The 16066-nt window shown below is 33.0% G+C and overlaps 1 protein-coding gene across 1 annotated transcript in view; it reads right to left on the bottom strand.

Annotated features, from left to right (window-relative positions):
• The window catches only part of LOC123720851 (homeobox protein Nkx-6.2), a 40640-nt gene extending 26007 nt beyond the window's left edge, over positions 1-14633 (bottom strand). Inside the window, exons 1-2 of the mRNA XM_045677666.1 lie at positions 14324-14633; positions 2591-2787 (exon numbers count right to left, since the gene is read on the bottom strand). Coding sequence (XP_045533622.1) covers positions 2591-2787; positions 14324-14633 — 507 coding nt within the window. The remainder of the gene's footprint in view (positions 1-2590; positions 2788-14323) is intronic.
• Between the last annotated feature and the right edge of the window lie 1433 nt (positions 14634-16066).

The raw sequence follows: 16066 nt of genomic DNA, 5'->3' as shown, positions 1-16066 counted from the left end.
TTACTTCAGGTCTATTTCAGTTAAATAAATAAATTTCTTTTAACTGTCTGACGTAATTTCTATACTTATAATCTAATAAATTTTTATTAATATTTGATGAGTTCTTTAAAAGCGAATAAAATTTTCTTGTCTTTATTGCCAACCACTTTTGTTTGGCTCACGCATTACAAGTATACAGACTACGTCAGACAATTAAAATTTATTTCATTAACTTAAATTGATCTAAGAACGTAAATTTTCTTAGGTGCCAATTTCTTTGCAAAATAGTTTATACAGCATCCACACCAATTAAACGTAGACTACTATAGAAATTGCACGTATTTTTAATGGTATTATTCACATAATTCAAAATAAAAGCATAGAAATTAATTACATTATGCACCGCGTGAGCAGCACATGTGTAAATACGCGCCCTCTTTAATCTTCCACACGGATTAGCTTTATTGAATGCCAAATGAGCTATGACACCCATCAGAGAAAAATTCATAAAAAATGTACACGCGAATTTAAGCCTTGGCTCGATTTGATAGCGTTAAAAATCGAGTATCCAGTTTATGTAGGGTAAATGCACCCTTCGTTGGTTGGCTTTTGAGCACAATTAGCGAATGAGAGGTCTCATTTGTTGGACGCAGCGGTGTGAAGGATTATGGTATGGTATGCTCTACTTATTACTGAGTGTAAACTGTTATGATTAACACTTATTACGATCAGTATTTATTTATCAGAAATATCTTTATAATTACATAATTTTAATTCATGTTTGTTGTTTTCTATCACATTTTATTTATTCTTTTAAAATAAAAAAAATAACATTATTTTTAATTATTGATGTAGTATACTCCAAACATCCCTATATGAAATATCATACAAATATTAATAGAATGACTCAACGAAATCAGTGAACGCGTAGAATGAGAATATACGATACATTACTTACATTAATCTTATTATATACACTTGACTTCTCTCACTACCCTCCACCCTCGGCGATATTACAACAATATTAGAAAGTATGCGATATTTATTTTACATACAAAATCTGAAATATATTGAATGAATATTGAAAAAAGTATTTACTAGTATCTTTATTAACATAGTTTTATTTATAATTTACTCCACTAGACTTGCGCTGTATAAGAAAAAAAACAACGAATGATTATTTTATGTTCATTAACCAGAACAAGACTATTAACCTCCAACAGTTAAAGAATGCAAACAAATTCGTTTGTGTGCAACACATTCCGGCCCTCAGAGTGGTGCCCCTAAATAGAATATATCACTTAGTATAATACAATTTGGACCCTCGGAATTAAACGCTAACTATGCGCAATGATCTACGAGTTGAGACAGTTGAGACGCGAGGGGACGGACGTCATCGGCTTTGTTCTGCTAAATGTAGCATGATATCTTTTAAGATACTGATATCAAAACAAATCTTTGAAGTCTTTGTTAGGGAAACTATCTTTTTACTTTTGACAAATTGGTTGTTTGAAGTTGCGTTACACAGATTTTTGCACGTTCTATTGACTAATATAAGTCAAATAAGGTTTTCTGTGCCTATTTAATCGAAACATCGGTCGGATTTACAAAACTACGTAAAAATCTCAATCCTACTTATTATTACCCCTTATTACGCCGTTACACAATCTTAAGCCTTAACTATATAAGGAATCTACTATCCTGTAGTACAAAAGTATAATGTATCTATTAGCAGATAGTGATTTAGAAACAGTACGACGCATCCAAATGTCATTCGAATTAATCCACAGGCATAGAGCGAAACGTTTGATTGCGCCGCGACTAAGTGATTGACTTTTCAATCTCCCTAATCCGATTACCAACGGACAACACGGTTCATTATACGGGTACACACCAATGTGATCCTTATCTAGTAGCCATTGGGCCCATAATAGACTATTTCCATTTGACATATGGTAAATTTGGTCATTGAAATAGTCACGCGGGGCGAGTGTCGCATATTTGCGCCGTTTACCCTATTTAGCCGTTAGTTAATGTACAGTTGTATGGCAGTAATAGTTGGCTCTTACTGCGATTATTATACTGATTATATATGTAAATAAAGATATTATACACTAGCCTTGACAAGCGAGCGGTATACTAATTATCTTCATTACATTTAAAAAATCAATCACAGTATGCAACTTGTACAGGGGATGTTTTAAATAATGTAAAATATGTTTATTGTCACTTGTGTATAATATATGCTAATTGCTATTAGTGCTAAGAAAAGCTATGTTAATGTGAGTGGTGGTGATCGACTTGGGTCTCCAAAGATTATTAAACTAAGGAATTAAGAAATCCTGAGTGAGCAGAATGTGGCTCGGACACAATGATTATAAGATATTTTCAATGATCCAATTCCAGATAAAAAGGTTTACCAATGACATAATTTCGACATTGATTTGGATCAAAATTGAATTGCTAGAACTATGAACTAGTGCCAAGAGATAACATCCCTATAGGCCTTCAGAAGCACCGCGTTGATTTAAAGGAGAAAACGCGAGATATTTGTCCTGACATAACAGTTTCTATATGGGCATCGACTATAAAGAATAAAGGGAAATCTTACCTTAACTTGTGATTCTGTCATGCCAAGAGCATAGGCAAGCTTTGCTCTTTCAGGGCCAGCTAAGTATTTGGTCTGCTCGAAGGTCTTCTCCAAAGCGAATATCTGCTGTCCACTGAAGGTGGGCCGCGTGTGTTTCTTCTTTCCGTCCTTGTCCATACCGCCCTGCCCTGCGCAGGCGCTTAGCGCACCGTTGCTCACTACAACAATATTAGATATTTGGTAATTATAACATAACAAAATTACGCATAGACAACACAACTATGCAATAAATATAGCACTTATATATGTATGTAAGTATAAAACGTGTAATATAACAAATTCGTTATCAAATATAAAATAAATATAATAAATTTAGGAGGCTAAATAAGTTCTAAAAGTATTATTGCACTCTTTTAGCTTAAGTAGTTATCTGTCTCTTTTCAACTCAGTTTATACAAAAATTGACAAAGGAGACGACACTTTACTTAAAAGAGAGCAATTAGACTGTTTGAATATTTATAACGTAGTTTACGAGTATACATCATGATTTAAGTGTTTACCAAAATACGCAATAAAACAAAAATCATATCCAAACTTTGTAAATCGCTTAGACTCATGATATCATATCTACCAGAGAGATCCGAGTCAGTATAAAAACTAATAATTCAAGTCGAGTGTCAAAACATCCTCGGAATAATACGGCAGCACCATAAAACCACAATAAAAGCGTCGCGGGCAAAAACAAAAAAGCCATCCTATTCAATTGTGATATTTTTCATCGCGTATAAATGTTTTGATGAAGCGCGACTCCCGGGGGATGGGGGAGAACGCGGAACGGGGGCAGGGAGGAGGAAACAGAGGAAAAATGAAAATAATGGTCGCTGGGGCGATTGTTCTAATGCAGCGGCGGCTTTTATTTTTTATCTGTGGAATTGGAGCGGATAATTGTGTTATGAAAATATTGTGTTGCTAGAATGTTGAATGATTTTGTAATAAAATGAATTAGTTATTTAAAAATATAATAATTTACGATAAATGCTCATTTTTTTTAATTGTATCTAATGGTTTTTTTAATTTAGTTTCTAGAGAGAGAAACAATCTTATTGTTAGTTGAAATTTGTTTTACTATGTCATGGTTGCTCATTTAGTAAGTGTAATTAATATATCTATATATAATCAGCGTGGATAATAATTGGTGGAGACTTATTAGAAAACAATTTAATTCTAAGTCTAGATGTTGAAAAAAATTTTTGTTCTATTTTAGATGAGGCCTGTATTTTTGACATACAAAGGTACATGTTGACCGTGAAATTAATGCATATAGTAAATAAACTTACGACACAACACTTTTAGGCCTGGGCCTCTGATTTAGACTTTTTGGGTCTAAAGCAAGCTGGTATCCTCGCGGTGGTTTCCTGCACCGTTCGAGCCAATTTTTAAATGCGTACATAGGAAGAAAGTCAGACCTAGAACCTCAGGGATGAGAGTCGCACGCTGAACCCACTAGGTCAACACTGCTTAAATTACTGCATTATCATTGAAAATACCTACCACTTTTGGCAACATATATTTGAATAATATGAATGGTTCCTGAGAAACTGTATCGTGCTCCTAATATTAATATTTATATGTTTTATTAGTACATAAATTTTATGAGATTTACGTGTTTATGTTTATTTATTGTTAGCTTTGTATTTTACTAGCTGAGCCATATTGTTGTTGTTATACAAATAATAGTTTGCAGTTACCTCAAAATATAAAAAAAGATTTGTCTGAGTTATACGTTAAACCTTATTTATAATTTAACTCAATATAAAACTAACGAATTTAAACGAGAAATTTATGAAGAATTGTATTGAGTTTTTTATAATGATTAATGTTTAAGATATAACGACTAGTTCGTACCCACTAGATGCAAATTACCTACTTATAAAAAGTATTGGTTAATACAGAAAATCTTGTGTCAGAAATGCTTATTTCAGTCAAATCTATATTAAAATCGTAGAAAATTAATGTATATATTGTTTGGGTGTAAGATATTTATGAATAAGGTTGATTTCCCCAACCTTGTACCCTCTAGATACCCTAGATATCCCATTTGTCGTTCCAAAAGAACGCGTTTTGGCTTTGGCCACCGATATCCAGATTGAGCATTCTGATAAACGAGCTAGGTCTAGGGCTAGGTCACTTTGAAGTCTATTTTCCTTAAGTTTTATAATATTGTTTTTTCTTCTTGTGTTTGCCTATAAGTGCTTGTCATATTAAATCTTTACGTACCAATGTATCAGTGTGCCGAGTGTTCGAAGCTTTAAAACAAATTTTCTATTCCTTAAGTAGTAAGTAACGATACTGATGCAGAGATGCAGAGATATACCTCTTCATACACTATTTCATAGTATTTAAAGGCAAGGATTATAGTTAAAACATATCTTATGCTAAAAGCCGCAAAAGTAACCCTTTAAGACAATTGGAAGTGAGCAACCGCACCCCCTCCGAGCAGATTGTGTGTTGACAACACTCCCCCTTAAAACACATCTTGTTATCGTGTTACACGATGTCTATGTCTTGTGAGGTTGCGTTTGGAACTCGTTCTATAAATAACAATACTGCTTTATACTTAATTCTGTAGCTAAACTACATATACGTACCATACTCTAATGTCTTTAATATTATCCTATGATTTCACTTATTTTGTATAGTAAAAGTGTGATATGATTCTATGATCTCGAATGGATGGTATTATGACAATTTTGACATCGTAGTGTATCTATACATACAAGGTTAATGTGGTCAAATGGAAGGCAAGAACTGCTCGAGGTGAAAAACAGATTATATATATTGATCAAAGCATACATTATCATTATCGTAACACTTTGTCCACATTTAAACCTAAAGTTTCTACTAAACTACTTATCTCTTTTTATCGCAGCGTAAACACAATTTGATAAAAAGAGACGAATGTTTAATTAAAGTAAAACTGTTTTAACATCAAAAACCTGATTCTGATTTGCTTTTATTTAAGTTTTAGGTATATATTGAACGCTACATGTTTTATGTGTAAATTTACACTCAGTTTTATTGATTAAACAGTTACCTATGGGTTAAAACAATTATTTAAAACCGACAAAGAACATCAGAATTTTCCCTCTCAAAACGACTTCATTGAAAGCCTACACGAAGACACATAAACAACTATATAGATCACCCCTTCGTATGTACACACGTTAACATCTAACATAGCTGTTCTCTCGTCGTTACCCCCCTCCGCCCACACCCCCTGATCCCTGGAGGGTGTGGTTCACAGATTTAGCTGAACGTAATTGTCTCGGGTTATAATTGTTATAGGCTGTTGGTATTCGTCAAGATAAGGTCGACTACTAAATGTTTATTGCTGCAACGTTTTACAGCTATGGAGTATTGTCTGTTAAATAAATGAATAACTTTAACGATTTAAAATGTATGTAGTATAAGGGAGACGAAGTATTTTATAGAGGTTCTTATGTATGAAACCAGTAGTTGAATTATAACAGAGGAGTTATATAAACTATCCGTGGAAATATTGTATTTTTTTGTATGAAAATTTTGACAGTGCACATTTACAACGTATTTACAACAAGACGAAACCACCAACTACTTTTCCGTTTATTCTGAAGAACGCAAAATGCACGGTAAATCGTATTGTTGTATATTAATACAAGAGGATACCATCGAAAAAGTATATTATCCTGATAGACTTTAATCTATTTGTAAAGTAACTAGAGAATTATTAATTATTTCTTATTCTTTAAAAACTGCCAACATGTGTAAAAATTAAATTAAGTTTTTATTTATTTTAAACATCCAAAGTACAAACCATATTCAATTTAGTGGTAAAGGACCATTTTTATTAAAGCATGGTATTCGATATGCACTGGCTAGACAATATTAGAATTGCATAATGCATGAGTGAATGACTCACCGGCCGCAATGTGTTACACAAAAACTAGCCCTCTATTTAATTAATATACATATGTCAAACGAAATATAAATGGCTTTATGTACAGTTCTAATGTACATTTAATAGTATATCAAAGCAGGTACCAAATAAGAAGGTTTTTTTTAAGAATTGATTTGAGTATAACGAGCCCCTGGAACAGCAATAATGCAGCCACTGCAGGCCCTAGACGTCTATGTAAGTGGATGTATTACGGCCTTTTAGCGATGCCCTTTTTTAAATAGTAGGAGGTCGTATCTCCCAGGAAAGATCTCTATTGGCATCCGAGTGGCATATTATAATACGGGTTATATAATTAATTATTAATATTAATAGCTTTGATACGGTTGTTTCAATACAGATATGATTTTTTTCTAATTCTTTATTCCATTAAGTAAATAGATAGATATATTTATGATTTTTATAATATTAATTTAATAGTGTCGTTTCGCGTACTTCACATCATCATACACACATTTAGTAAATAATAAACACATATAATAAATAACTGTTTGTAAGTTATTCCAAGTATTTTTTTGCTAATTTCACTCAATATAGGTGATATTCAATAAAGATACTCTTGTAATATGAATATTGTTCGGGGCGTGTTATCTTCGAACAGGTGTAATACTTGTCGCAACAGACGGCGTTATCACGGAAATGGAACCATATCAATATACGCTGATTTTGTGAAGGATATATTGAATATTTTCATCTAACACTATAATTTTGTAGGTACCAACCAAGAATTCGTAGGTACTTAAAGAGTTTGCTTGAAAAAAAATTAATATAGACATAGAAGATCCGTAACCACAGATTTACAAACACTTTCAGAAGTATCACAATAAAATTTTACAAATTTTCACTGTTTGTTCGAGCTTTCCTAAGCTAGCTAGCCTAAGCTATATTCAAGTAGATATGTTTTCTAAATATATTATGTAAGCTTTAGTTTACTTGAAAATTGTAAAATATACAATCCAAAAGACATTTCAAATTAACATCGATTCATAACTTCAACATAAATGTTCGTAGTAATGCATAGTTTCCGTCATGTAACTGAAAGTTAGAGCAAAATTATATGGAGAGCCGCCAAGCAGCGTTATAACGCGGTTATGAGATATTACTTGTGTTCACTGGACGTTCTGATGTTTGTTATGCCATTACAGCTTTGTATTGTTATATTGTGATGTCATTTTCTGATTTAGTTATTGCCTTTCGAAAACTAATTTTACTTCTTATAGACAAGAGGTATGTTCTTCAAGACGTAGTCATTTAATATCAATATATATATTTATACGTATTTAGGAGATATTTTTGATGAAAGACCATACAATTATTCAATAACTATATTCACTGATCAATCACAATGATCATTTAAATACATGTAAATATTTATTTTCTCCCTTGACTTAAAATTAATTGTTAAACAATCATCTCGCTTCTATGTTTGATTACGCACTAAAAATTATATCGACTTAGTAAAAAAACTAACTAGCAACAAACTTAGATGTGCTCTCCGCATGGGTTACTGTCATTCAAACAACATTGTTTCGTTTTAACAACATTAATTTATGTCCAAAGAACGTTCAATTTAAATTAACGAATAACCCGACAGAAATAATGATCGTAGCATCGTATCGCGTCACCTCATTAGGTTAACTTCGACAGTGGGGAAACAGGGAATGGAAAATTGGGGAAAGCGAGCGCGGGGAATTATGTTATTTCTTCATTTAATTTCATAACGCCACGGCCGCGGAGATTGTTTCAACTTTATGCCGACCGAGTTTAATTACATGACTACGTTAAATTAACGTCATTGTTCTCTCAAGGATTCAAATGCGGTTAAAATGTAATTTATACTAAAAGTTTGTTGTTGAAAATTTCTTATAAATATGTTTGTATCTAAGGCATATGTATTCGCATGTAGTATAATAGATACAAAAAATAATAGGAAAACATTAGATATCAGTAGGATATTTACTGAAACATAAAACGCTATTTCAAGTAAAATATATGAGAACTATTATTTTAATAAAAGTTCATTTTTAGAATTATTTCAGACAACTAAGGTTGTAAAAATATTTAATGTTTATATATTATTTTGTTCATTTTATGTGGATACCTAACTTCCTGCTATCTACAATTTTTTTCTGTATAGTGATCTTTTTTTCAACGGGCTAGTAGCCACAGCGCCTTTTTAACTCTAAGGCATGCCGGTTTCCTCTGATGTGTTCTTTCACTATCCTTTCAAGTAATGTGTAGTTACTATATTGTTATCTCATTACAGCTTTGTATTGTTATAATGTGATGTCATTTTCTAATTTATTTATTGCCTTTCGAAAACTAATTTTATGTCTTATAGACACGAGGTATGGTGCTCAGGACGTAGGCATTTAATATAAATATTTAGGAGATATTTTTGATGAAAGAAAGATCATTCAATTATAACTATACACACCTATAAAGCTGTGACAAATGTATGTAAAAAAGGGAGTATCTCTTTAATCAATGGTAAATGTCCCCAGACTAACACAAATAATGCCTTTAATGAAAACGTTTCATTTTAAAAACTGCGAGTCCAATTTTAATCCTCGCCGACATATGCTGAGGGGTTGGGAGGGGCAATTAAAAAAATGTGTCTCAGTTCATTGGAGCGCCCAGTGCGACCGCAGCCACCCTGCGCTAATTAATAATACCCGGGTGAGCTGATCTTCCACCGGCCGTGCGAATCTATGTTCATCTATACCGAATATCTAGATGTAGATTGGTTTTATACATCTATTCTGTATTCAATTATTTAAATTCATAATAAAGAAAACATCTATTGACATTAGCATAGTATTCAAAATTATCACTTAACATCTCTTGACTTCAATATCATGGCCAAAAAATATCTTTAAAGTACCTCGTTTTATAGTATTGTCTGTTGTTAACATAGCTTTTACACATTAAGAAAACACTTTTTAAACGGATTGAAGCTATGTATTATTATTAAAAACTTTTAGTTATTTACATAATTTTAAATTTTTTTCCGACGTTTCGCGTGCTTTTCAGCGTGCGTGGTCACGGTGACCAATTCGTAGTAGCTAATCCGTGGTAGCTTCAATCCGTTTAAAAAGTGTTTTCTTAACGGAAAGGGCGTATTATCTTAAATGGCAATAGTATATTGCCAAAGGACTGACTACTGATGGAGCAAAAAACTGGAATGGAGGCGAGTAATAGTAGGTGCAACATTGGTCGGCCTCTAGATGGACAGATGGCCTGATGAGTAAAGCATTGGAGCGAGACCGGTCGTACTCTAAATTAACGGAGAGGCTGAAACACAACGCATTTTAAGAAACCACACGAAGTATTACAACCATTTCATACCACAAAAAATATTTTTTTTTTATTTCTAGCTGTTTTGTACAATCACAGGAACCATTTAATATACATCACATTTAAGTATCCATTTTTCAGTATCAGTGTCATCATAAGAAATTCTAGAAAATTTGATTTTCAGTCTTATTTGTATTATTTTCGTATCAACCTATCGCTTTAACTAGCATAGCTAACCGTATAGATCTGGCCGTTTCAACGCGGTCAACAAAGGTATTGCGATTTTAATAAACATCAAGTGTTTGAATCCTGCCATCACAGCCGGTTCATTGCGGATATCGCATTTTATTCATTACAATTATTTCATTACCATCTGACTACGTAACATGTGTAGCTAATAATACTGTAGTGTTATACAAAAGGGTTTTTATATAAATTACGGCTTTACTTTGTTGTTCTACGTTCGTGCAGTAACTACCTGGAGTCCACAATCTCATTCTGTAGTCCTGGAGTTTTAACGAATAAACGTCAGGTTCTAAAAAGGGCTATTCAAGATGTCCATTTAGATCTGTTTCACCCGTGTTTTGATCTAATCTTTTCATTATTATTCACTTATTTCATAAGTATGTTGAAATTATTTATTACGCTTCATAACCAATTATTACACAATATTTTATAGTTTGAAAACATGGAAGTTTTACTTGCAATTGCAAGAATGCAGAATTCATTTACATTTTAAAAATATTGTAGATAACTATTATATTAACCATTATATATGTGTGTTAACCAAATAATGATCACGCCCTGCGAGCCAATTGTCATTTTGTTCAAAGCGGTCGTCATTTACTTGTGTTTTGATCAATTCTATTCATTATTATTAATTTATTGTATTTCTTGTAAGTTTCTTAAGTATCTTGTTTATAATTTCATAACTACAATTTTAACACAATATTGTCACTATAAAATATGGAAAAATTACTTATAATTTGCACGATCCTTTAAATTTTTATTTGTAGATAACTATTCTAATTAACATTGTATATTGTTAACCAGGCCATAAATGTAATAATGGATTATCTGCATACAATCAGTTATCAGCGAGTCCCGATCAACTAATAATATCGTATTAGAGGATTACCTCGATGTGATATTACTTGATAAATCCAATTAAGAGATAGGTATTACTGTATATTATGTATGTAAATATATGTCAAAATACGTTAATAGCGCATGCTTATGAATGTCAAAAACGTTTAAAAATTACTACACCATCCGTTCGCAAAACTACCAGGAGGCCTTGTTCTTAGAAGAACGGGCAAGAAACTCAGCAAGTTTTCTCTCCCTCTACATTATAATTATTCATATTTTAATTATTATAAGTAAAAAAACTCTGTTCTCTGATTTACCACATTCACTATTACACACATATGATAAGTAAAAACTGACTATAAATTGAATAAATTTATCTAAAAGTGACTGAGCGATAAAACCAATGGATAAAGAAAGGTGTCGAAGAATACAACATTCATTGATAAATAGTCAACCCCTGGTTTAAAAATCTTGATATTTAATGTGTATTAGGTCATTTCATAGCAGTGCTAGCCCAGTGGCACTAGCGTGCGAATCTCATCGTTTAGTCGTAGGTTCGGTCCCCGGCTGTGCACTAATGGACTTTCTTTCTACGCGCGCAAGACCCAAAAAAGGTCGACGAAAAGGCATTTTAGCTACTTGACTTTTAGATTGACAAATGATCATGAAACAAATACAGATATCTGAGGCCCAGACCTAAAGTGGTTGTAGTGCCACTGATTTATTTTATTTTAGATATATCCGGTATTTTAAAGAGTTCTAATGTCCTTTCAGCGTCGTAATAAATAAAGTTAAAACTGACTTCTAACTTTCGTTTGAATTGTAACATAATTTTGACAGTTCGATTACTAGGTATTTTTAATAAGAACTAAATTTTTAAGTAATAATTTGTAAATCCAGTACCACTTAGACCTGTATCTCTTTGTCAATAAGGCACCTATCTATACAGGCTTCTCAAATATAATTAAATTGTGTATAGGACAAAATATTGTTTTTATTTATGTAATAAAAGGCAAATGGAGGCTCACCTGATGTTAAGTAATACCGCCGCCCATGGACACTCACATTGCCAAAACGCTCGCAAGTGCTTTGCCGGCCTTCCAAGAATTTATGTACGCTCTTTTCTCGAAGGACCCTAGGTCGATCAAGTCGCACGGAAAGTGACTAATCGTTGACGATCCATATTGCTCAACGTTGAATACGGTCAAGCGAAAGGAGCTGGTACTGGGGAGCTCCCGCCCAGAGGTGAGAACAGTACTTCACGTGGGGCCGAATTTGTGCTTTATAGAGTTGTCAACGCCAAGTATTCCGATGTTCAACTAGCATCGGCTTTAAGGAGAGTGTCTTCAGAGAAAATTAATCTAATTATATTTTTAATTAAACCATATCAATATGAGGGACGATATAATTTTATCTATAATTCTTATCGCCTATATTACAGCGTATAATACGTGTAAGCTGCTAATCTATGCACTTGACTGGCTGATAACATCCTAATTACTGCGCCTAGAAATTTATATTAATTCCTCTTTATATACCTACTGCTAACTTCAGACTAGATCTCTAACTCGGATATTAGTATTTAAGTAATTGAACTTGCCTGTGCCAACTTCAGACGGGTGGATATTTAAAATATTTGTAAATTAATATAGCTGTTACTCAGGATTTTAATGGTTTTATAAATCAGTTCATTGGACATTGACTTCATGAAACATAGGAAATACCTTCCTGCGTTATGTTAATCTAATTAATTAATAAATTACCACCTAACTTAGTAATTAATGCGCTTTATAGATTTAATAGATTTTTGAGGCACTTATGCCTGATATGGAATCACTTCGTTGATTTCCCTACCAATTTCACTAGGGGTCTTATTAGAAAAGAGCGTACTGTTTATTGAAGAAGCGGCGACACAGCAGGTGAGCCATGTATTCTCTGTTTGCAAAAATATCCGGGGCACAAAGGATATAATCGCTTCGGGTTAGGCACAGAGGATTATCATTTCATAGCAGTTATTATACAGACATAGAAATATAGCAGGTGCCTTGGAATTGGCACATGAGTCATTAAACTAAAATAAATAGATTAAGGATTTAGGAACAATTTATTTAATATTTGGTTCTGTACTTGTTGCACTCATCATTTTTCTTTTTTAGTTTTTCTCTTACTAGGGTTGTCTGGAAGAGATCGCTTATTAGCGTTAAGGCCGCACAAAGTATAAATAAATAAAATAAACTTTTTTTTATAAATAATCTAATAAGTTTGGTGAAAATGCAATACTTTGTCATTTACATTCAAAGTAACATGAGAGTGATAAGGACAAAACATTCAAAAGTAATTTCAAATTACTTCGTCATACCATAGTCTTTTATACGAAGTCTAGCGCAGCCGACAGACCTTGTTATAATATCTAAGTGTAGGTACATCTAAACTATTCTTGAACCCCAAGTGGAATTAAAAGTTTCTTTAAAATCGGTCCAGAGGGATTGAATTACAATCACACGCACAGAATATGTATCTATATAGATGTATAAAGATTTAGTAGATTAAATGTAACCTATACGTGAATCAACTATTTAGAATTAGTATGTAAATAGCCAATATTGATAAATATATACAATTTAATTATTTCATATAAAACCTAAGATGTTGAACCAAATGAATGTTACAATAATATTATATAGCCATAGTTATAGACAATATTATCCGCGTGAGATCTAAATTCAAAATTTTGTCTATGAAAATGTTGTACTGCCGACGGCGGCAATGCAATGTATCTGTGCAAATGCAAAGTTGTAAAACGGATAAATACAATATTTAAGTTAGACTCGACTCGAAAAGTCCATCAAAAACTGTTCCTTGGAGAAATGAGAAATTTTTGCACAAATTTGTGGTATTTTTTTTTCAGTCAAACTTATAAACAATATACCTAGTAGTAAAAATATAAATGTTGCACTCTTAATTAACATATTACATGTAGCTTAAAATATATTGTTTTTTTTAAATCATATAAAAAAAGCAAGTATTGTATGACAAAAAGATTTAATAAAAAAGTCTATAAGAAATATAAAATGATAATAATGACTAACATGAATTTGTAATTTGTGAATGATATTATGAAATACATTACACAAAATTAAATACATCAATGTAATAAAATAAAATGCGTTTCCAACCTTAAATAAATATATTTTAGAATTTATAATAATTCTCTTAGGCATTTAATAATGCACTATATTTAAAACCCAATAAAGTTGACCAATTATTAATATAATTTGTTTTTTAACGAATCTTGTTACCGCACTTACGTTGAACTCTTTTTTACTTACACTCTGCATAAGACGTAAGGACACGTATTTACTCTAAGTACTTACTTGTTTGTAGCCTCTCCCTCCACGCCATAGGATTAGAAACAAGTCCTTGAAAGCCCGGCCAGTATAATGGTTTGTGCTGGAGATAGTGTGCCATTCCCGCCGCGGCCGCCGCTAAAGATAATCTTGGAGTCAGTAAACCAGCACCAACGTTTGAACCAACAGCTGGCCGTGATAATATATGGTCTATCCCATGCGGGTTTGGTGCTGGTGGAGGTGCTTCAGCCAGAGAGCTTAAGGCAGCCAGCGGAGCCCCAAAACCATTCTCCAACGCAGCCCTAGATAGTTGCGGAGAACCACGCAACTCGGACATTTTGACAGTTCACTAACACTATTTTAAAACAAGTTCAAACGTCAACACATTGCGAAAATACGACCACCGGAAGTAACGAGAAGTAAAGTTCACATTCGAAATTCAAATGAGAAAGTCCATTGATTCCAAATTCGAATTATTCGGTGTCCATTCGAAAACCGTACACAACGGTACCGCGCGAAGTCCGACACCAAATGAAAAGCTCACCGTGGAGCCGGAGCAAACAAAAAAAGGTGAATAGAGAACGCCCAGTCAATCTAAACCTTATATCCGAGTCACCGCCCATTCGAGTAGAATATGTGATATATATCGTCGTCTCGCTCACTTCCCTCCGCAACTGACAAGGACAGAGAACCGCGGTGTTAACACGAGAGCGTAGATTTAACGAATCGGTATTTAATGGCGCTTCTTGTCTCTTTATAATTAAGTCGGGTGCAGTTTTTGCGGTGCCTGCGCCCCTCACCCCGCAACCCTCCCTTGCCAGCCCGTCTCCACTATTGTAGCGAATAATAAGGCCGACTGAATAGTTTTATGATACCTTCTAAACACCGGAAGGATATTTGTCCCGGATAATTTATGTGACAAATATTTTATTAATTGACAACCACTTCATGCGTGGAAATAAAACACCCAAGGTATTAACTTCGCATCTGCTCGTATTGTCGAAACCCAGCTTTATTCAGAGGAATTTAAAGGTTTGGATATCCATTGATACTCAACACATCGTTAGGGCTTAGATTAATATCAGAAAATTACTTTGCCTATCTAAAAATGATGATTGAATGATAATGTTTCATTAATAATTACAGTTTCATATAATACTTCCCTATTACCATACATTAGTTTGAGTTGCTTTTGTTTTCCAAAACGATTTTTTTACGAAGCATTATCAAACCATTTTTTCCGAAAACGTGTTTATATATTTTTGTTTATGTTAATTCTATTCACAAAATAACAATATCGGAGAAAACATGATATTAAAATAAATTAATAAATTGGTTATTATACAAAGCTTATTATATTTATTCACGGATCATGAGGGGAAGAGCTTTTTAATGTGAGTTAATGCCGCCATGGCGGATTATAAAAGGGTAAAAAATACTTTGTGGCGTATTTTGTCTATTGAATTGGGCAAGCTTTGTGAGCCGGATGTGGTCATAACTTTTAATTGGAAGCTCGGTGGATTTATATACCTATTAAGCTACCCTATTAAATAACATGTAATATATATATAAATATAATTTTCTTATTATTTAAATACTTCTAAGCTTAATGTAAGATTGGTACATATTTTGAAATATTAGAAACAAATTTAATATATATTGAATCTGATTATTGGCGCTACAACCGTTTTAGGTCTGGGCCTCAGATTTCTGTATCTGTTTCAAGACCATTTGTCAATTGAATAGGCATGTAGGTGATCAGCCTTCTGT

Source organism: Pieris brassicae, chromosome 1 (genome assembly GCF_905147105.1).
Source record: "Pieris brassicae chromosome 1, ilPieBrab1.1, whole genome shotgun sequence".
NCBI classification, from domain to species: Eukaryota; Metazoa; Arthropoda; class Insecta; order Lepidoptera; family Pieridae; genus Pieris; species Pieris brassicae.
This window is presented reverse-complemented; position numbering and strand designations above follow the sequence as displayed.